Source organism: Phacochoerus africanus, chromosome 7, assembly GCF_016906955.1.
Source record: "Phacochoerus africanus isolate WHEZ1 chromosome 7, ROS_Pafr_v1, whole genome shotgun sequence".
Lineage (NCBI taxonomy): Eukaryota > Metazoa > Chordata > Mammalia > Artiodactyla > Suidae > Phacochoerus > Phacochoerus africanus.
In genome coordinates this window covers 84463295-84485109 of record NC_062550.1, presented here as the reverse complement: position 1 = coordinate 84485109, position 21815 = coordinate 84463295, and the positions used below count along the sequence as shown (strand labels likewise).

General features: G+C 46.0%; 1 protein-coding gene across 3 annotated transcripts in view; it reads right to left on the bottom strand.

Moving 5' to 3' along the window:
- The window catches only part of NT5DC3 (5'-nucleotidase domain containing 3), an 83022-nt gene that overhangs the window by 17674 nt on the left and 43533 nt on the right, over nt 1–21815 (bottom strand). Inside the window, exons 6-13 of one of the 3 annotated variants that reach the window (XM_047788157.1) lie at nt 20949–21086; nt 18392–18452; nt 17892–17994; nt 17271–17372; nt 14890–14971; nt 13544–13630; nt 6302–6442; nt 1539–1603 (exon numbers count right to left, since the gene is read on the bottom strand). In XM_047788157.1, the coding sequence (XP_047644113.1) occupies nt 1539–1603; nt 6302–6442; nt 13544–13630; nt 14890–14971; nt 17271–17372; nt 17892–17994; nt 18392–18452; nt 20949–21086 (779 nt within the window). The remainder of the gene's footprint in view (nt 1–1538; nt 1604–6301; nt 6443–13543; nt 13631–14889; nt 14972–17270; nt 17373–17891; nt 17995–18391; nt 18453–20948; nt 21087–21815) is intronic. The other 2 variants (XM_047788159.1, XM_047788158.1) reach the window with 2 other exon arrangements.

The window sequence follows — 21815 nt, the reverse complement described above, 5'->3', positions numbered from 1 at the left end:
CCTCTCCCATCAGAGCAGGGCAGTGAGCACCACAGGCAGACCCGACAGACCGCCGTGCCTGGGAGGGGCAGCCGCCGTGCAGAAACGGTCACCTCAACAGTGTCCGCATACACAGCATCCTCCTAAACAGGAGGCACAACTGTCCACGAGGCCTCTTGAGGATAATGGTGCCCTTAAAGGCAACCTCAATGTCCACGAACAGAGTACTGGATAAAGAAGGCATGGGACATGTGCACCCGGAAGAGTACTCAGCTATCAAAAGAACAAAATCTTGCTATTTGCAGCAACACTGATGGACCTAGAGATCATCAGACTAAGTGAAGTTAGAGAGAAAAATTACGATTTCACTTTTATGTGGAATCTAAAAAAAATAATACAAATCAACTTATTTATGTAACAGAAATACTCACAGACATAGAAAACAAACTTACGGTTACCAAAGGGAAAAGAGGAGGGGGAGGGATAAATCAGGAATGTGGGATTAACAGATGCACACGACTGCGCGTAAAATAAAGCTTTCCTGTAGGGCACATGGAACTATATTCCACATCCTGTCATAACCTACAACGGAAAAGAATCTAAAGCTGTAGACCTGAAACGAACATGCTATTTTAAGTCAACTATAGTTTATTTCTATTTTTAAGTTTGTGATTTTTATTTTCCATTACAGCTGATTTACAAAGTTCTGTCAGTTTCTACTGTACAGCAAAGTGATCCAGTCATACATATATATATGTATATATGTTCTTTTTCTCACATTATCCTCCATCATGTTCCATCACAAGTCATTAGATATAGTTCCCTGTGCTATACAGCAGGACTCATTGCTTATCCACTCCAAATGCAACAGTTTACATCTATGAACCCCAAACTCCCAGTCCCTCCCACTCCCTCCCCGTTGGCAACTATAGTTTAATTAAAAAAAAGAAAATTCAAGGAAGTTCCCTTGTAGCGCAGCAGGTTAAGGATCGGGTATTGCCCAGCTGTGGTGCAGGCAGCAACTGCAGTGTGGGTTCGATGCCTGGCCCAATAACATCCACATGTGTGGGTGTGGCCCCCCAAAAAAAATTCAATAACTGCTCCCTCAAGACACAGAGACCCACCAAACTTTTCTGACAACAGGCGGCCTTTCTTCACCCATAAACATCCTGACACTGAGTGCAGGCACATTCCTGAAATAGCAGTGTTACAAATGAGCCCCAGGGTCACAAGAGCCCCAAGAATTCCCCGTGGTTCAGAGCCACCTGCGGCACTGTCCTGGTAACCACATGGTGCTGCTGGCATTGCCAACAACTGGGCCACCAGCCACCCAAACAGGGAAGTTAAGGTGGCTGGGAGGCACGAGGGGGTTCACCACTGCCTGGAGGTAAATGTCACTCATCACCAAGGCAGCTGGCGGGTTCTGGATTGGGGGGGTCACAGTCAACCCTGGCAGCTAAAAAGGGAAGTTTCAAAGTCTGTCTAGGCAGGCCCCGGGGAAGGCAAGGGAGCGTGGCCAGGGGGCTGGACTCCCTGCCTTCCAAACCTGCTGCTCTCACCTCATCTCCTTCCTCTCCTTCTTCCACTCCTGCAAGACCATCTGGGACACAGCATCTCTGTGAACCTGCAGGACACAAGATCATTACTGAGACGGTTCCAGATACAAATACTCATTACGTCATCAGAACTGAACGGGCAGTTTTTGGAGGGATTTTATTCAAACCTAAGAGACAGGCACAGGTATGAAATAACAGTTTTGGACTTGCCCACTGCAACCTGCCCTCTTCATCAAATGCGGGTGGAATATTATGAAGCTATTTAGCAAGGCCCCTATTAAACTAGAGATATGACAGTATTATTAAAGGCTTTGTGTAGACATCATGGACAGGCATCCACATAAAATACATATGTATCATATGTGTGTGATGTATCCATTATACATGGGTATTACAGACACGAACATAAATACATGCTGTTATACATATTTTTATATATCACAAACCTATGTATTATATACATGCACACATAAAAATGGCAGTTAATGGAGCTGCCTGGTGGCTCAGTGGGTTAAGGATCCCATGTTGTCACTGCTGTGGCTACTCAGGTCACTATCCCTGGCCAGGAACTTCCATATGCCGTGGGTGTGGCCACAAAAACAGACAATTAAGTGGAAATAGCGGGTTTAAACAATATGCATGACAAAACATGCATATATTTGGATATTAACACTGAAATTTTTCTTTAGTTTGTGGAAGGGTCATCGAATTATAATTGGCTTTAATTTTTTTTCCTTAATATTATCTTTAAAATGTCTTTTAGGAGTTCCTGTCATGGTGCAGTGGAAACGAATCTGACTAGGAACCATCAGGTTGCAGGTTCCATCCCTGGCCTCGCTCAGTGGGTTAAGGATCCGGCGTTGCCGTGAGCTGTCGTGTAGGTCACAGATGTGGCTCGGATCCCACTTTGCTGTGGCTGTGGTGTAGGCCGGCAGCTATAACTCTGATTAGACCCCTAGCCTGGGAACTTTCATATGCAGAGGGTACAGCCCTAAAAAGACAGAAGACCAAAAAAAAAAAGTTTTTTAAAAAAATTGTTTTTGTAAAAGGCAAGAAGGCAGAGCACCCCACTCAGATGCAAAAGCAGAAACTTTTTGAGTGGGCCAAAATGTGAGCTAAAAGCAAAAAGAAAATGACAACTGCTAACCCTAACAAAGGGAATCTTACAAGTCTCTCTCCAAGGCTCCTGAGGCTCAGGTGAAGGCTCAAGCCAAAGCCAGAGGTGCCAGGTGGGGCTCTCCGCAGTTCTCGGTCAGAAAGGCAGCCTCAGGACCCAGAGGAAAATACCAGGCAAGCAAGCCATCTGCTTCTGACATGGAGCCAAGGCTCTTCTGTTGACCACATCTGCCCAGATCAACAACTTGACCAAGGCACCCGCTATGGGGCTCTGGCACTCAGACAAAACCCTGGGCTTGGAATATGGATTTCCTGCCCAACACCTGTCTATACCACCAGGAAGCAGCACCACTGAGGAACCACTGGCCTTGTGTTACTGGAGCACCAGAAAACTGGTCTGGCACTTCTGGGGGCACTGATGTAGTCCCACGAGCATAATTTTAGTTAGCTTTCACTTTTTTTTTGGCTGCACCCACAGCATATGAAAACTTCCTGACCAGGGCTTGAACCTGCTCTCTTTTTTGAAACTAGCTACCAAAGGCCATGTGAAGGCCCCATGCAAGGCCAGCTCTACAGACATGGAGAGCCAGCTCGGGTCTCCAAGACCAAGGCGCGTTCTCCAGCCCCGCTTTCCTGCGATGCGGGCAGGGGGCCGCCAGGGACGAGGGATCATCTCCAGCAAACCTCCCAGTTGCTGAAGGGACATGCGAGGAGGAAGGCCCCAGAGGTGCGCACCTGAGAGCATGGGGGTTGGGGGGGGGGGGCATGTGAGCTCTGTGGGCGCACCCCAACCCAGCCTCCCCTCGCACCCTCCCATCCATGGCCCACCCACACCCCACCTGTCCTCCCAGGGGCCCTTCTCCGTCATTTATCATCTCTCCCACACAAGCAGCCTCTTCCCCTGGACCCTTCCCATCAGCATGCCAACACGCTCACGGCTTTCCCGTTATCAGAAAACAATTTTGGGAGTTCCCGTCCTGGCTCAGTGGAAATGAATCCGATTAGGAACCATGAGGTTGCGGGTTTGATCCCTGGCCTTGCTCAGTGGGTTAAGGATCCGGCGTTGCCATGAGCTATGGTGTAGGTCGCAGACACGGCTTGGAGCCAGTGTTGCTGTGGCCGTGGCGTAGGCTGGCAGCTGTAGCTCTGATTCAACCCTTAGCCTGGGAACCTCCATACACTGTGGGTGCGGCCCTAAAAAAACAAAAAGACAAAAAAAAAAGCAAAGAAAGAAAGAAAACAATTTTGGAGTTCCCACTGTGGCACAACAGGATCAGTGGCATCTCTGCAACGCCAGGACACAGGTTCAATCCCTGGCCAAGCATTGTGGGTTAAAGGATCCAGGGTTGCCACAGCTCTCTGACCAGATGACCAGGTCTCAGCCCCGCACCACCCGACTCGGGCAAGCTAATTTCTCTTCCATGCCTCGGGCTGCTCATCTGTAAAATGCGGAGGGTGCCAGTGGCCGCGTGAAAGCGTTACTGTGAGAAGGAAATGCACGGAAAGCCTTGGCGTCCAGAACAGAGTTCTTACTTCTACACAGCTTGATTCTGCGGTTCACTGACTTTAAGATTCTGGAAAAGTTACTTACTCTTGGCTTGTTTCCTCTCCTATAAAACAGGGCAGCAGCATAAATGCCAATGCCCTTTGCCTCCTTCCCTAACCACAGGCCTCGTACAATTAAATTATCTTCCCAGCATTTCCATTTTCGAAAACACACACCCCTTACTCACCAAACTTTGTTTTTAATTTCATTTGTCATGGTCACACCTGCAGCATACGGAAGTTCTTGAGCCAGGGATTGAATCCAAGCCATAACCACAGCAACGCCCGATCCTTTAACCCACTGTGCCGGGCTAGGGACCAAACCCGCCCCTCCACAGTAACCTGAGCTGCTGCAGCCAAATTCTTAACCTACTGGGCCACAGCGGGAACTCCTCCTCAAACTTTTTATACAGGTCAGAGAGAGGAAAACAAAAGAGAACTGTCCTCAAAGCTAAAATGCAGTGACATCATCTACATGCAGGCTGCACTGGTGTATCTGACCAGCTGCCTGCATCCCAAAGAGATGGCACCCAAGGCAAGGGGCCTGGCTCCACCGAGACCCCTACACCGCACTATTACTGCAGTGCAGTGCTCAAAAGCACAGGCGTGGGCCCAGGTTCAAGGCCATGCTTTGCCATTTTATGACCTTGGACACCAACCTCTCAAGCACACAGTCTCCTTGTTCTAAAGTGGAAAACTGTACCTACCCACACAGACAGCTGGGACGAGTGATGAACAATGTTGCAGAGCAAGCACTCAGCGCCACGCCTGGCATCTGAAGAGCCGCTACTATTACTGTGTGACCTTTGCACAGACTGGCTTAACCCAGAATTGATGCCATGTATTTTTAGACGACCACCTCACAGACAAGCCCAGGGAGGGAAACAGGATCGGTCCCCGTCCACAAGCCAAGGAGCGATGCAGCCAGAGTGCACTGCCAGTGAGGCCGGGGGACGTGTGGGGGCCCCACGCCCTGGAACACATGCGCCGTGGAATGGGGACCTGCCAGCTCGCCGCCAACTGGGCCAGGCAAGGACATTCCCTGCCCATTTCTAAAGCAGGCTGGCAGGCTGTGGGCATCAGGCCAGTGCCAGCGGCTGCAGGTGTGTTCGCCAGGAGAGCAGGCATCCCGGCCCCTTATCCGAGAAGAGTCAGCCCTCACACTGAGATGGCTGTGGGCCAGGCCAGCAGAACCGGGTGAGAAAGCGAGGTGCCTCGTGAGGTGGGGAGGGGGTCACAGCTGCCACAGAGGGCAGCTTCCACGGGCCAGGAAACCACTGCTAAAACAACTTGCCTCACTAACTGCCCAAACCTGCCTACGTAATGTACGGAAAGATAAAACTGCCACAGAACTCCAGGGAGCTAGCAAACTGCAGGCTATTATCTGCAAAATCAGGTGGAGGCTACACACAGCGATCTTGACTCTTGGCTTGAGGCTCTTTCCAATAAGACGTTGTGCCCAGCCTGAGTGTTCATTCCATTTTACAGATGGAGAAACTGAGGCCCAGGACAGAGAAGTCCCACAGCGGGCTAAAGGCAGAAGCAGGACTGGACCTGGCAGAGGTTCTTGAACCCCACTACCCACAGAGTATCTCCCAATGGAGATAGGTGTCCCCACACAGGCCCCAAAAAACTTTCTCCAAATGGCTTTGAGAGCTTTTCTTTTCTTTAGGGCCGCAACCTGCAGCATAAGGAAGTTCCCAGGCTAGGGGTCAAATCAGAGCTACAGCCACCGACCTACGCCACAGCCACAGCAAAGTGGGATCCGAGCCACATCTGTGGCCTACACCACAGCTCACGGCAATGCCAGATCCTTAACCCACTGAACGAGGCCAGGGATCAAAGGTGCATCCCCATGAATACCAGTCAGGTGCTTAAACCACTGAGCCACAGCGGGAACTCCCAGGGGGCCATTTTTAAAGTTCTCTTCAGGGAAAAAATGGCAGAACTCTTTTGGGGCAAAATCAGCCCAGTGGTTATTCTACAGGATGACTTATGCCTCATACTTCAGGACCATAATTAAACAGAAAAATTCCTGAAATAACTTGAACCAGTCAACTAACCTCAGGCTTACAGAAAAAGTTGGAGAGAAAAAAATTCCAAACCTGCATCTGTTCCAATAACCCAGTCAGGGTCTGCAGCCATGTCATAGTTTGTATGTACTGCTCCGTATTCATGATTTTGAGCTCAGATCTTAATTCTGGGATAATTGCACCAGTTCGCCAGCCATGCTTCAGGGTCAAGTCCTGATTGCAAAGATCACACAAAGTCAACAGAATTACCCTCCACAGAATTTAAACCATTTTATCACCTTTCCCAGATGCAACAGGCATTCAAGGAATTACGTTTTAACTGTAATGGTTACTTATTAACCACACCGAATTCAATGAATTACACTTAATTAAAACCAATTTAGCCCCCGGCTTTGACCATTTCACCCCAAGAAGGTTTCTGTTCCGGAAATAATTGCTGTGAATCACAGCCTCTACAGAAACACAGGCTCTGCAATCATTAACTAGGGTCTGTCATACAACAATTAGGTCAGAGGCAGAAAGCGGGTCCACTGAACAGCTACTGGAGGTTTTCATTCCGTTCATCCACAGCACACGAGGAACCCCCACCGCCTGCCAAGCCTCCTGGGTTCTGGGGAATCTCAGACTTGCCATGTCCACACAAATCAACACACATGATCACATGTTCATTACAAACGCTGTCATCTCATGATCTGATACTACACCAGAGTATCTGATACAAGTTTTGTCCTGGAAAATCTAAGCTATGCAACCACCATACTAATGGCTGTGAGTTTTCTCATTTGACAAGCACATATTAAATACTACTATTTGCCAGGCCCTGTTCTAGAATCTGAGGATAAAATAATGAAATGAACCAAGCTAACAAATCCCTGCTCTCATGGAAAATACAAACCAAAAATAGGTCAGCAACACACAAGGGCAGCTGGTGATCAATATATACGATAGACACAAATCAAGCAGAGTAAGAGGGAAAGGAGTTACTGTTTTATGCAGAGTGGTGAGGAAGACCAGCCTAGTAAAGGAACACTCTAGCAGAGATCAGAAGTGAAGGAGAGTTTGCAAATACACGGAGGAGAAAATTCTGGCTGGAAAAACAGCAAGTGCAAAGGCCCTGTGGCAGGAACATCTGGGAGATGTATTAAGATGTGTTAAGAAAGATCAAGGCAAGGTACCTACAGCAGAGTAAGACAGAGGGCAGAGGCAGGAGGTGCCTTCAGAAAGGCAGGCTGGGGAAAGAGAGACCATGCAGGGCCTTGAGGCCAACTGTAAGAAACCAGGCTTTTATTCTGAGGGAGAAAGGGATGCCTTTAAGGAGAGCTTTTTAAGGAGAGAATTGGTATATGGTTTACTCTTCTCCAAGTTCATCCCTGCTCTGTAAGCCCTAAGGTTACCTATTTTTTTCAATGGCTAAATTTCCTTAAACCTGAATATTTCTCTCTTTTTTTTTTTTTTTTTTTTTTTGCTTTTGAGGGCCGCACCGTGGCATATGGAAGTTCCCAGGCTAGGGGTCAGATTGGAGCTACAGCTGCTGGCCTACACCACAATCACAGCAATGCTGCATCCGAGTCGCATCTGCAACCTACACGACAGCTCACCGCAACACTGGATCCTTAACCCACTAAGCGGGGCCAGGGATCAAACCCACATCCTCATGGATGCTAGTCAGGTTCATTAACCACTAAGCCACAAAGGGAACTCCACAGCACATTCTTTTAAATATTCCCAACAGTGGCAAACTTTTGAAGATGTATTGTGTTTCCGAAAATAGGTTAAAAAGTCATTCAGAACATTTCTAAGACGAAAGTACATGATAATAAAGGTAATTTTCTCCTGTGTCTCAAACGGCAGCAACTTGGATGTGTATCTGCATTCCCAGGGTAATTCCTCCAAAGGGTAACGTCCACTGTCCAGACACTGTGACGTGTTAATGAATTGGTCTCAGCACTTTCAAACAGTGGTTTTCTCTTTCTAAGATTTACAATGTCGTGCCAATTACTGCTGTACAGCAAAGTGACTCAGTCCTACATATATATACATTCTTGTTCAATATTCCTTTCCATCAGGGTCTCTCCCAGGAGACTGGATATAGTTCCCTGTGCTACGCAGTAGTACCCCATGGCTTATCCATTCTAAATGTAACAGTTTGCATTTACCAAGCCCAAACTCCAGGTCCCATCCCAGCCCCTCCCCACTCCCCCTTGGCAACCACAGGTCTGTTCTCTAAGTCTAAAACAGTGGTTTTCGGGAGTTCCCGTCATGGCTCAGCAGAAACAAATCTGACTAGTATCCATGAGGACGTGGGTTTAATCCCTGGCCTCGCTCAGTGGGTTAAGGATCTGGCATTGCCATGAGCTGTGGTGTAGGTCACAGACATGGCTCGGATCTGGTGTAGCTGTGGCTGTGGTGTAGGCTGTACACCCCACTGGACCCCTAGCCTGGGAACCTCTGTATGCCGCAGGTGCAGTCCTAAAAAGAAAAAACAAAAACAACAACAACAAAAAAAAACAGTGGTTTTTTAAACGTTAGCATAGATCCAACTACATGCTGTTTACAAGACACTTATTTAAGATCTAAGGACACACAAAGATTGAAACTGAAAAGATTAAAAAAGATACTCCACGCAAAGAGTAACCAAAAGAAAACAGGAGCAGCTATACCAAAATCAGGCAAAACAGACTTTAGGTCAGAATCTGTTACAGATCCAAAGAATGACATTATTCATGATCAAAAGGTCAATTCACCAAGAATGAATAGTAATTATAAGCGCATATGAACCAAACATCAGAGCTCCAAATTATATGAAGCAAACACTAACGGAACTGAAGGGAACAAGAGCTAGCTCTACAGTAACAGCAGGAAACTCTGAGAGCCCACTTTCCATAATGGGTAAAACAACCAGACAGAGGATCAAAAGGTAGAAGGAAAAACTGAAAAATTTAGAAATATGTGGAAATTAAATAAACACAATCGTCAACAACCAATGGTCAAGGAAGAAAGAAAACATGCGGGAAATTACAAAATACCTTGAGACAAATTAAAATGCAAATACAACATACCCAAATTTACAGGATGCAACAAAAACAATAATACTAAAAGGAAGGTTTATAACTATACCCCTTGACATTAAAAAAGGAAGAGCTCAAAACATCTTAACTTTACACCTTGAAGGAACTAGAAAAGAACAAACTAAACTGAAAGCTAACAGAACAAGAGAAATAATAAAGGTTACACATAACAGGAGCTCCCTGGTGGCTCAGTGGGTTAAGAACCTGATACAGTCTTTGTGAGGACACAAGTTCAATCCCTGGCCTTGCTCAGTGGGTTAAGGATCTGGTGCTGCTGCAAGCCACGGCATAGGTCACAGGTGCAGCTCAGATCCCATGTTGCTGTGGCTATGGTGTAGGCCTACAGCTACAGCTCCAATTCAACCCCTAACCTGGGAACTTCCATATCCTGGTGTGGCCTTCAATTTTAAAAATTTTTTCAAAATAAAATACAACAGAGAAAATCAAGAGTTGGTTCTTCAAAAAAAAAAAATCAGTAAAATTGATAAAATTTAAGCTTGATGAGAAAAAAGAAGACTCAAATGACTAAAATCAGAAATGCAAATGGTAACATTACTACCAATTTCTATAGGAAAAAAAAAGACTATAAAAGGGTATTGTGAACCACTGTATGCCCACAACTTGATGATCTCGATAAACTGACAGTTCCTAGAAACATACAACCTGAGACTGAAACATGAAGAAACAGAAAATCTGAATGAAAAAAACAAAAAACAGGAGTTCCCGTCGTGGTGCAGTGGTTAACGAATCCGACTAGGAACCATGAGGTTGCGGGTTCGGTCCTGCCCTTGCTCAGTGGGTTAACCACCCGGTGTTGCCGTGAGCTGTGGTGTAGGTTGCAGACGCGGCTCGGATCCCACGTTGCTGTGGCTCTGGCGTAGGCCGGTGGCTACAGCTCCGATTCAACCCCTAGCCTGGGAACCTCATATGCCGCCGGAGCAGCCCAAGAAATAGCAACAACAACAAAAAAAAAAAGACAAAAAGACAAAAAAAAAAAAAAACCCCAGAAAATCTAAATAGGCCTCTTAACTAGTAAGGAGATTGAATGAGTAATCAAAACCTTCCAACAATGAAATGCCAAGGACCAGATGGCTTCACGACCAAACATATAAAGAAGAATTAACACCAAACCTTCTCAAACTCTTCCAAAAATCGAATTAGAGGGAACAGTTCCTAACTCATTCTATGAGGCCAGCACTACCTGGCCTCTTTCTGGTGTGGAGGGTGGTTTGGAACATAGACGGCCGGGCCCCACTCCCAGGGTTTCTAACTCTGCAGTTCCAACAAGTTCCCAGGTGACCCTGACGTCCTGCGGACACGCCTGACACACTTCTGCCTTGGGAGCGCTTCTGAGAGCGCCACGGGCACCGCCGGGGCCCAGGGGCCCACACGCCTCGGGACTGGCACACAGCTGATGGCACAGCAAGCAATAAACGCGTGTGCTGCCACATGGTGTGGCTGGACATTCCGAGTGTCAACACCCTGACGCGAGCACTTTATCTTCCTACCTCACACCCCTGTCTATCTTATTTCACTCTTCTTACCAACGAGGACGACCGGGCTTGAGGGCTGTGCCCACAGTCACGTGGCTAATGAACAGCAGAGATGTGGGGACCCCAGTGGTCCAGTTCCGAGCCCAGGACTCCTCCCACGGGACCTCCATCCACTGGACGGACGGGATTTTGTAGGAGGTGTGCTGGAGTCACCCGGGAGGGTGTCCCTACACACAGGCTCTGGAGTCAACTCTCTACATCCCCCACTTGCGCCAAGTCTGACTCCGCAGACGTCAGTGGGGCTCAGGCGCACGTGCTCTGAAAACGTTCCAGAGGGTCCCACTGCCCGGCCACGAAAGCTCCCGGCTCCCACGGCGGGCAGAGGATGGGGACGGCGACATGCACACAGACGCAGCGCCGCGCGGGCCAACGCAGCACTCGGAAACTGCAGCAGCGGAGGCGGCTGAGAGCCGACTCTCAGCCACCTCCTAGACGCTGAGCTTCAGACGCTGTCAAACGGGCACTGAACCACCTCGCTTGGAATCACTTCGTAACAAGAGTCATTCCACAAGGAGTAAAGTGTGGTAATGAAGTAACTAACTCAGTCTTGCTGACTACAGAGGAAATCATAATTCAAGTCCTAGGACGCGCCAGTCTTTCCAAGAAGCATGAAGAGCCTTATTTTCACATAATAGCCATTTCCTGGAAATGCCACTGTTGTACCCTTTCAAAATGACAGGCGGGGAGTTCTTGTCATGGCTCAGTGGTTAACAAACCCGACTACTATCCATGAGGACATGGGTTCGATCCCTGGCCTCCCTCAGTGGGTTAAGGATCCGGCATTGCCATGAGCTGTGATGCAGGTCATAGACGAGGCTCGGATCTGGCATTGCTGTGGCTCTGGCGAAGGCCAGGAGGTACAGCTCCGATTGGACCCCTAGTCCGGAACCTCCATATGCCTTGGGTGCAGCCCTAAAAAGACACACACACACACACACACAATGACGGGCTGGCAAAAGAAACCCTGAATGATGTTTATGAGCTTTTACAGAGCATTTGTATGTTTCTGATGCTTTAGAATAAAAGGAAAAGGAAAGGACATTGGCATTTATCTCTTATCATTACTTAAACGGAAAGACTTTTTCTGATAAACTGAGTAAACTGCTAATTTCCATCATTTCCAAAATAAATTATCTATTTCATGACTCTGATCTATCCTGCTCAGTAAAATGAGACATTAAAAAAAATGAAAAATAAACAAAACAAAAAGACAACTTACAGAATGGGAGAAAATAGTTTCTAATGATACAACGGACAAAGGCTTTATCTCTAAAATATACAAACAACTTATACAACTCAACAGCAAAAAAACCAACAACCAATTGAAAAATGGGCAAAAGACCTGAATAGGCATTCTCCAAAGATATACAGATGGCCAACAAGCACATAAAAAATACTCAACATCCCTGATTATTAGAGAAATGCAAATCAAAACCATCAAGAGATACCACGTCACACCCGTCAGAATGGCCATCATTAATAAGTCCACAAATAACAAATGCTGGAGGGGTGTGGAGAAAAGGGAACCCTCCTGCACTGTTGGTGGGAATGTAAATTGGCACAAGCGCTATGGAAAATAGCATGGAGGTACCTCAGAAAACTACATATCGAACTACCATATGACCCAACAATCCCACTCTTGGGCATAAATCCAGACAAATCCTTGAAAAAGGCACATGCATTTATCTCTTACCATGTTCACTGCAGCACTATTCACAATAGCCAAGACATGGAAACAACCTAAATGTCCATTGACAGATGAATGGATTAACGTGTGGTATATATTCGCAATGGAATACTACATAGCCATAAAAAAAGAACAAAATAATGCCATTTGCAGAAACATGGATGGAACTAGAGACCCTCATACTAAGTTAAGTCAGTCAGAAAGAGAAAGACAAATATCATATGATAGCATTTATATCTGGAATCTAATATACGGCACAAATGAACCTTTCCACAGGAAAGAAACTCATGGACATGGAGAACAGACCTATGGATGCCAAGGGGGAGAGGGAGGGAGTGGGATGGACTGGGAATCTGGAGTTAACTGATGCAAACTATTGCATTTCGAATGAATAAGCAATGAGATCCTGCTGTATAGCACTGGGAACTATATCTAGTCACTTGTAATAGAGCATGATGGAGGATAATGCAAGAAAAAGAATGTGTATATACATATGTGTGTGTCTCTGTGTGTGTGAGACTGGATCACTTTGTTGTACAGCAGAAAACTGACAGAACACTGTAAACCAACTATAATGGAAAAAATAAAAATCATTAAATTTTTTGAAATTATAAAAAAAAAATGTGGGAGTTCCCATTGTGGCTCAGCAGTTAATGAATCTGACTAGCATCCATGAGGCCACAGCTTCGATCCCTGGCCTTGCTCAGTGGGTTACGGACCCAGCGTTGCCGTGAGCTGTGGGGTAGAGGTCACCAACGCGGCTGGGATCCCTTGTTGCTGTGGCTGTGGTGTAGGCCAGTGGCTACAGCTCCAATTCAACCCCAAGCCTGGGAACCTCCATATGCCACGGGTATGGCCCTAAAAACCAAAAAAAAAAAAAAAAATGTGGTTCACTACTCATTTTTATGAAAAGTATAAAACGGTCTTAAACAAAAGACAAGTTTCTCAATAAGTGGGCCTAACAACATCCTACCCCAACACAACAACAGGGAAGGTGTGTCCTCACCGCCAGGTCGCTGTATATATGGTCACCGAAATACAACACTTTGGATCCCCTCCATCCGGTAAGCTTCAAAAATTCATATAAATTGCCCTGCAATAGAAAAACAGAGGTGTTATAGCATATGACAGATAGAGGCCCAAGATATCTAAAACTTAAAAGAATGTTTCTGCATTTACATTTAAATATTAAAATATGAAAACACCTTGACCTGAAGTCTTTCAGACCTTTCTTCTAAGTCAAATGTATTTTCAGAAAGGATTCATATTTTATATACCTCTTTGAAATAATCTAGTTTTTTCACTTAACATTCTGTGATCACGTCAATAAATATTCCCTCAGCTTTCAAGAGCTGAGAACGCCCATGATTCACCTTACCAATTCTGACGCTGGACATTTATTTTATTACCTCTTTGTAAGTAACTTCCTAATAAACAGTCTTATAGCAAAGCTTTAGCTATGTCTGAATAATTTTCTTAGGCTCATGTCCTAGAAGTGGAATGGCTGTATTAAAACTAATCTCTTAGGCCTGGAAAATATATTAGCGCCAAATCCAGCAGTTTGTTACATATCCACCAGGAATGTATCAGTATTAAAAAAAAAAAAAAAACCAAAACTGTGCAGTATAATATTATGTATTATAAATATTACACAGATATAAAAAAATTTATGAGATTAAAAAATAAACTAACTTCAGTTACACAATAATGGTCAGCAATTCAATCATTTACTCAAACATGGGAGAGCTTTATATGATAACAAAATACATCAAAACTGTGGCACCAAAGTATCGGCAGTGTCTCTGCAGCTCCAGGACCACAGGTTCAATCCCCAGCAGGCACAGTGGGTTAAAGGATCTGGTGTTGCCGCAGTGGCAGCTTCGTTCACAGCTATGGCTCAGACCTGATTCTTGGCCTGGGAACTCCCTATGCCCTGGGGAGGCCAAAAAAAAAAAAACCAAAACCGTACATAAAACACAGTTCATCAGGAAATAATTACTGATGAATAATTGAGTGAATACAATGCCATGGGATTAAATACTTTTTTTTTTTTTAATACTTCTTAAAGAGACATTTCCAAGGTTCACTACTGGCATCTTGAATTTTTTATCCTATGAAAAGAAGATACTTTAAATTTTGTTTTTTAAAAACTGTTCGATGCCGAATGAACTGAGACATAGCATGTTGAAACTATTGACTGAAGCTGAAATTTCGCCACCACGTTACAAACAGTTCCAGCATCGCACCCAGAACTCTGCCTGGCACATGGCAAGCCTCGACCAATGTCAGCCACTGTCCTTCTAACTGACCACAAAGCACAGCAACAGAAAGGACAGATGGGTCACGAGATACCTGCTTGTAAATCTGGCCTTTCTGCAACTTGTGGATTTTATCCCAGAGTAAGACGCCTTTCTCATTCACCTTTCGAAAAGGTCTAGCAACAGAAAGAGGAAACATTAGGACGCGTGGGAGCAGCGCAAGCTGCTGTCTGCTGTGTGAGAAATTACAGTTACTTCCTGGGAACAGCAAAGAGCTTCATCAACCAAAAACGAAAGCCCACCACCAACGTTCCCTGGCCTCGGGCAATATACCCCAAAAACTGTGGACCTCAGGAGCCAAAGGAGGTTGGTGAAAAAAAGAACTCCAGGGTCAAATCAATTTGGAAAACACTACGCACTATGTATGGCCCTCTTTAAAACCACCTAGGGCTCTGAAGAGCCCTCCCATGAAGCTTTTCTTTAAGCCAGATTTCCCAAACTTCTGTGGCCATGCAGAAACTATTTCACACACCGCTTATGGAGATAATGCTAGAACATTTATCCAGCTTTGCACTTGACATTCACCCAATCTAGATACAAAATACATTAAAACTGGGCACATGACTTTCTAATGGAAAATGGGGCAGGGCGGGGGGTGGGGAATAAAGGCTCGTTCCTCACCCTGGGTGGTGCTAGTCTACAAAACACCAGGCTTATGTGTCCTTTTTCTTTTCTTGGGTAACACGGACTTGGACTGCCTCTCTGTTAGAAAAATCTAAGCTCACTGAAAAAAAAAAAAAAGTGGAAAATGCAGAAAAATACAATGAAGAAAAGGAAAACCACGCGTGATTCCAGAACTCTGAAACACACCATCTCAGTGGATACTGTTCGATCTTCCTCTTCCTTATGAACATAAAACCAGGGAGATTTGCACATACCGGTCCCTATCTCCTTTTCTCCAAGGCTGTGAGCTCCTTCCCATGTGATTAGTCTTCATACATCACTTTTTATAGTCATGAAACACTTTCACTGCCTCTTTTTTCAAACACCTTATTTTAAGGGCTGCATAATATCCCCTCATATGGATGTTCCTTTCGGTCGTTTCTAACCTTCATCACGACAAATAAAACGGGGCTGAACGGAGGTGGAGGATTCTTAATCCGGGCACCGAGAGTGAGGGGCAGAGCTGAGCAGGGCCCCTCTCGGGGAGATCGTCTCAGACACTGTCTGGCCTCTGTGTATAAACACAGCAAAGGAGGAAGGTCCCCGGGGAAAGGAGAGGAGGCTCCTGCCCTGACCGCCCTCTGGAATCTAAGAAGAAAAGGCAGGAGAGCATTTTAGCAGGGACCAAGCAGCGAGCCAGTGTTTACTGCTGGTTTTGAGCAATACTCTAGTTTTTCCTGCGTTCTCTTGAATTCTCAGTTTCTGTACCTGGTTCTTAGGTTTGCTTCATTTTCCAGGAGTCACTGGGACACTTGGAAAACTGGAATTCAGCATTATAAGAGGAATTTAATTCACTCAATCCTGACTATAAGGCACCAAATTATGATGCTTTAAGTCACGTAGCAGAGAGAGGCTGCAAGGTTACCAATTGCAGAATAGAGAAACGCAGGTAAAAGTGTTTTAGAAGTAGGCCATTAGGATACAAATATGAGTTCTTTTTATAATCCTAGTGCAAGTGGGCAGGTTGACTCTCAGTGAACCAGTCTGTCCCACATGTTAAAAGACATTTTAAGACCCCTGAGTTCCCTGGTGGCTTAGCACTTAAGGACTCAGTTCTGTCACTGCTATGGCTCAGGTTTGATCCCTGGCCTGGGAAGTTCCTTCGGCATGCTGAGGGCGTGGCCACACCCCCAAAAAAGGGAGATACCCAGCAGGCGGTTTTCTTGTTGCTGCTGTTTTGTTATGTTTCACAATACATCTGTACCTAGAGCTAATTTACTGAGTGATATTAATTTTGGATGTTTCATTGCTGAAAATCGTGTTCTTAAAGCCTGAACTAAGAACCATTTCAGGAGTTCCCGTCGTGGTGCAGTGGTTAACGAATCCGACTAGGAACCATGAGGTTGTGGGTTCGATCCCTGGCCTTGCTCAGTGGGTTAAGGATCCGGTGTTGCTATGAGCTGTGCTGTAGGTCACAGACACGGCTCGGATCCCAAGTTGCTGTGGCTGTGGTGTAGGCCAGTGCCTGCGGCTCCGATTCGACCCCTAGCCTGGGAACCTCCATATGCCACCAGTGTGGACCTAACAAGACAAAATGACCAAAAAAAAAAAAAAAAAACGTTTCAATAGGTGTACGCTGTCTGCTATGTACTCATCTCACTGCCTTGAAATTACCTGCTAGAAGGGTTAAAAATCAAATGCTGTAACATTAGAAGCTCGTGATTTTCCAACTGGATTTCACCAAGACACATTACGTAAGTATTTACAGCAGCAAATGAATAAAATCTAGTCCCTAGAAAGATAGACACTTACCTCCGTTTATCATTAAAGAAGTTTGGCTTCTCGGCCTGAACAATGACCACATCGAACAGGTCCCGCCAGTCTTTTCCAACAATATACCTCATCCCTTTGTCCCTAGAACAACATGCCAGCCATGTTAGTCTAACATTAAAGGGATTAACTATCCTCGCAAATTTCTCTTTCAGATTTCCAACTACTAGAAGTCAGACAGAAAGACAAACATCACATGATATCACTTATATGGAAGTGAAAAAAAGGATACAAATGAACTTAGCTGCAGAACAGAAAAAGACTCAGAGTCTTTGACAACAAATGTATGGTTACCAAAGGGTCAGGTTGAGGGGGGTGTGGATGGGGGGGTGGGCACTGGCATCTGCACACTAAGGTATGTGGAATGACTGGCCAACAGAGACCTGCAGTGTAAGCACAGAGAATGCTACCCAGTATCCTCATAATCTATACAGGGAAAGAATCTGAACACGAATGGATTATTTTAACAGAATCACGCTGCTGTACAGCAGCAATCATCACAACATTGTACATCAACAATACTTCAATGAAACTTTAAAAATGAAAAAACAAAATCCATGGAATCCAGGATTCCAGAAGCTAGCCAGGAAATGGAGGACTTACACAAAGCTACTGGGGCTATTGGTGATGAGAAACATCTTCTTGCCATGATCAGCCAGTTTGGCCAACACCGCTCGGGTCTGCTCGGCGTAACAGATATACTTTTCTAAGAGCAAGAGAACAAATGCACACACAGATTCCGGGTGAAGTCAGTCAATCTACAAGTGCTTCCTACATGGGGCATCGGGTGGGGGGGGGAGAGAAGCCTGAAGGCAGCTTGGTTCAAGGCAGTATGTTGGTACCCAGTGCATCAATAACCAGGATCCCTGCCTCTCTGCCTTCCTGCCTCCTCCGTCTAAGTGGGAAAAAACAAACTGGCTGCCGCTGCCAGCTCCTCTTCTTTTGGGTCAGGATTACATGAAGTTCTGAGACAAAGGATACAAGGTCCCTGCACTGCACTCAGAAAAGGTACTGCAGCCCCATCTCAGCTCCTGGCGTAAGAGGCCTGCTTAGTTACACAGCCAAGTGAAGGGCTGATCGTCACGATAACATCTGCTACGTACCAATATCTGCTTCGATCGCTCTGTACATGATTCCTTTGATGTGCACATCCCGAATGGAATCCTGTCAGAAGATACGTTTTTAATCAGCCAGAGTACAACGAGACAGTCTGGGTAAAGGGACAGATCAGTAAAGTCAGGATAGTGACACTCAGGCTAATGGCTGCAGAAGCCGGGCAACCCAGGCACTAAATGAAATCTAAATTCCGGTCCATTTATCACAGGCAGCCCCTGAGAAGAAACTTAGGTTTCCATGGTGACAGCAGCAGTTCCCAGTGCAATCCTCCCAAGAGCCTCTTGGAGGAGGTAATGTGTGTGAACAATTCTGAATAGAGCCCACAGGATAAACAGTCATTTATATGCGGTATCACAACCAAACCATTTCAGGTCATCTGGACAGAGGGACGCACTGCTCTTTTCATCTCTGCACCCTTCCCTGGACCCCAAGAGCAGGTTCTATGATCTAGAAAAAGTGGCAGAGACCAATGATAGGATCCACCTCGCTTCAGTGCTACCCTAGAGGCAAGAACTGTCAAGGAGCTGGCAACTCGGGTGGAGATGTGGTCCAGCAAACACGAGGCAGAGCCCGGGGGCCATGGCAGGTGTCAGGGCACAGCCCCTCTCAGATGACTCTGAATAGGTCTACTACATTGGTGGGCACTCCTGGAGGCACAGGGGAACCTTCTGGAGCCAGCAGCAGGGGACTGGGCTGCAGGAAAAGCTGAGCCATAAGCCTTAGGAAATTGGTAGGAGTTACTGTCACGACTCTGGACCATAAGCTCAACCTCAATTACCTCCCAGCACAGGCCTGTTTCAACTGCGCATCAGCAGTGGTGAAGAGCAAGCCGGAGCCCAACTTCCCGGGCTAAAATCCAGGCTCTGCTACTTCCTAGCTGTTACGTCCTTAGGGAAGTCACTCAACCTCTCTACGGCTCAATTTCCTTGACTGTAAAATGAGGGTGATAATACTTAAGGCACTACTATGGAAGATGTAAGTATTGCATAAAGATTAAGCATTGCATAAAGGTTAAGTATTGCATAAAGGTTAAGTACTGCATAGAGCATTCGGAAAAACAGTGCCCAGAAGGTAGTAAACTCTCCATGTGTACTTACTAGTCATGGTAGTAACACCTGACAGTAAGCACTGAACTTCCTAGTAGCCATCTTTCCTCATGAATGCTGAGCGTTCAAACTCCAAGTGATTCGTAAAGATAAAGTATTTGTGTGAGCCAAAGAGAGAAGAGAAACTAAATATTTAGGAGTTCCCGTTGTGGCTTAGCGAGTTACAAACCTGACTGCTGTCTATGAGGTGCGGGTTCAATCCCTAGCCTTGCTCAGCGGGTTAAGAATTCTGCATTGCTATGGCTGTGGCGTAGGCCTGCAGCTGCAGCTCTGATTCAGCCCTAGCCTGGGAACTCCCAAATGCCGCAGGTGCAGCCATAAAAAGAAAAAGATATATAAAAATAAAAAATAGGAGTTCCCATCAAGGGGCAGTGGAAACCCATGCAACTAGGATCCATGAGGATGCAGGTTCGATCTCTGGCCTCGCTCAGTGGGTTAAGGATCTGGCATTGCCATGAGCTGTGGTTTAGGTGGCAGACACGGCTCAGATCTGGCATTGCTGTGGCGTAGGCTAGCGGCTACAGCTCTGATTCGACCCTTGGCCTGGGAACCTCCATATGCCATGAATGCAGCCCTAAAAAAAGCAGTAAATTAATTAATTAATTAAATATTTAAATTTAGTTCAAATAACACCTGGCTGATAATGAAAACTGTAACTCATCCTACATCTTCTTAAAATCCAGGATTTGGGGCAGTTCATATTTAAAATTAGTCATAAACACATAATAAAGACACTGTCGTATATAAATGTGGATCTTTAAAAGTATAGATATTGAAATACTAAATTATATATGAATAAATGTTTAGAAATACATATTAGAAGTAAATATAGGAGTTCCCACAGTGGTGCAGTGGGGTAAGCATCCAACTGCAGCAGTTCAGGTTACAGTGGAGGCACAGGTTTGATCCTCAGCCTAGCACAGTGGGTTAAGGATCCAGCATTGCAGTAGCTGTGGCAGAAGTCACAGCTGTGGCTCGGATTCAATACCTAGCCTGAGAACTTCCATGTGCCATGGGTGTAGCCACACACACACAAAAATACATTAATTATTTTTTTAAAAAGAAATAAATACATAATATATACAAACATATTTTAAGTACTACAAAAAGCTCAGTTTAAAGAATATATCTATAAACATATCTGAATATGAATTAACTTAAAATTTATAACACAAAGCTACATAAATGATGTGTTCAAATAGGCACGTGGAAATCCAGATGACACTACGAGTCCCTTCTTACCAGCTCTGACTGACTGCTAATTCTCCTAACAACACAACATCTTTCTTAGGATTTTTCAGGGTGAACCTGCAAATAAAGGAGATCTCGGGCAAAGGACGGTTTCCAGCAGCACGCCGACCAGGGAGGCTTAACGAGGCTGTCACTGCTGCTGCGAAGCTGGGAGGAGGCCAGCGTCGCGACCCCCACCTGCCCCCACCTTGACGTCTTTGTACAGGTGGACGGGCTCATAGTCGATGTTGTTTTTCAGGAAGTGCTCGTTCACACAGGACAGCAGCGTCATCTCCGGCAGGGAGAAGATGTCCATGAACTGCTTCATGGTGTTTCCGTGGGAGCTCTGCCGGCGGGAGAGACGCTTCAGCCCCTCTGGACTCGTCCCCGGGGGAAGCTGGCCCTCGACATCAGGCCCCTCCCCACGAGGAAAGGAAAACTCCAACAATAAAAAGGTTAAAATGCGGACCTGGTTTCTTGTCATTCCCGGCAGAGCTGAGGCCTCCCCAGCGTGACCGTGACACCCCTGGCCTCCCCCGGAATCCTAACCACGCTCCTTTCCACGCGCCTGTGGCCCATCCCACTGCCAGCTCCCACGCTGTCACCACACACAGACGACAGCTGGCGAACCGGTTCTTGCCCGCGGAAAGGCATTAAAAGCCACTAACTCTCCTGAATTTGAGCATCCCCACCAGCCCCCAGGGGAGCTTGGAAAAGACCCTTTCTCCGAATGCCTGCGATGTATAATACTAACGTTACCAGCTGACTGGGCATCTTTGCTGCATTTTGACGAAGTGAATAGAGAGCACATCTAACAGGACAAGAAGCAAAAATTCAAAGAGTAAAGAGGACCATAAAAGTTAGAAAAGCAGAGGGTCCCCTTGGGCACAGGGGAACTAACGTGCTGCCCTTCATCTCAGGGGAGTCGACAGCTGCCATTACTGCCAGTCCCGGGGACTTAATCCAGAAAGTGGGGACCCGCCCGGGGAGGCAGTGGCAAACAGCAGCGGTGCAGAGGGGCTTTCAGAGGTCAGCGGGGGGAAGGGCTGAGAAAGGAGACTCATGAAAGAACCAG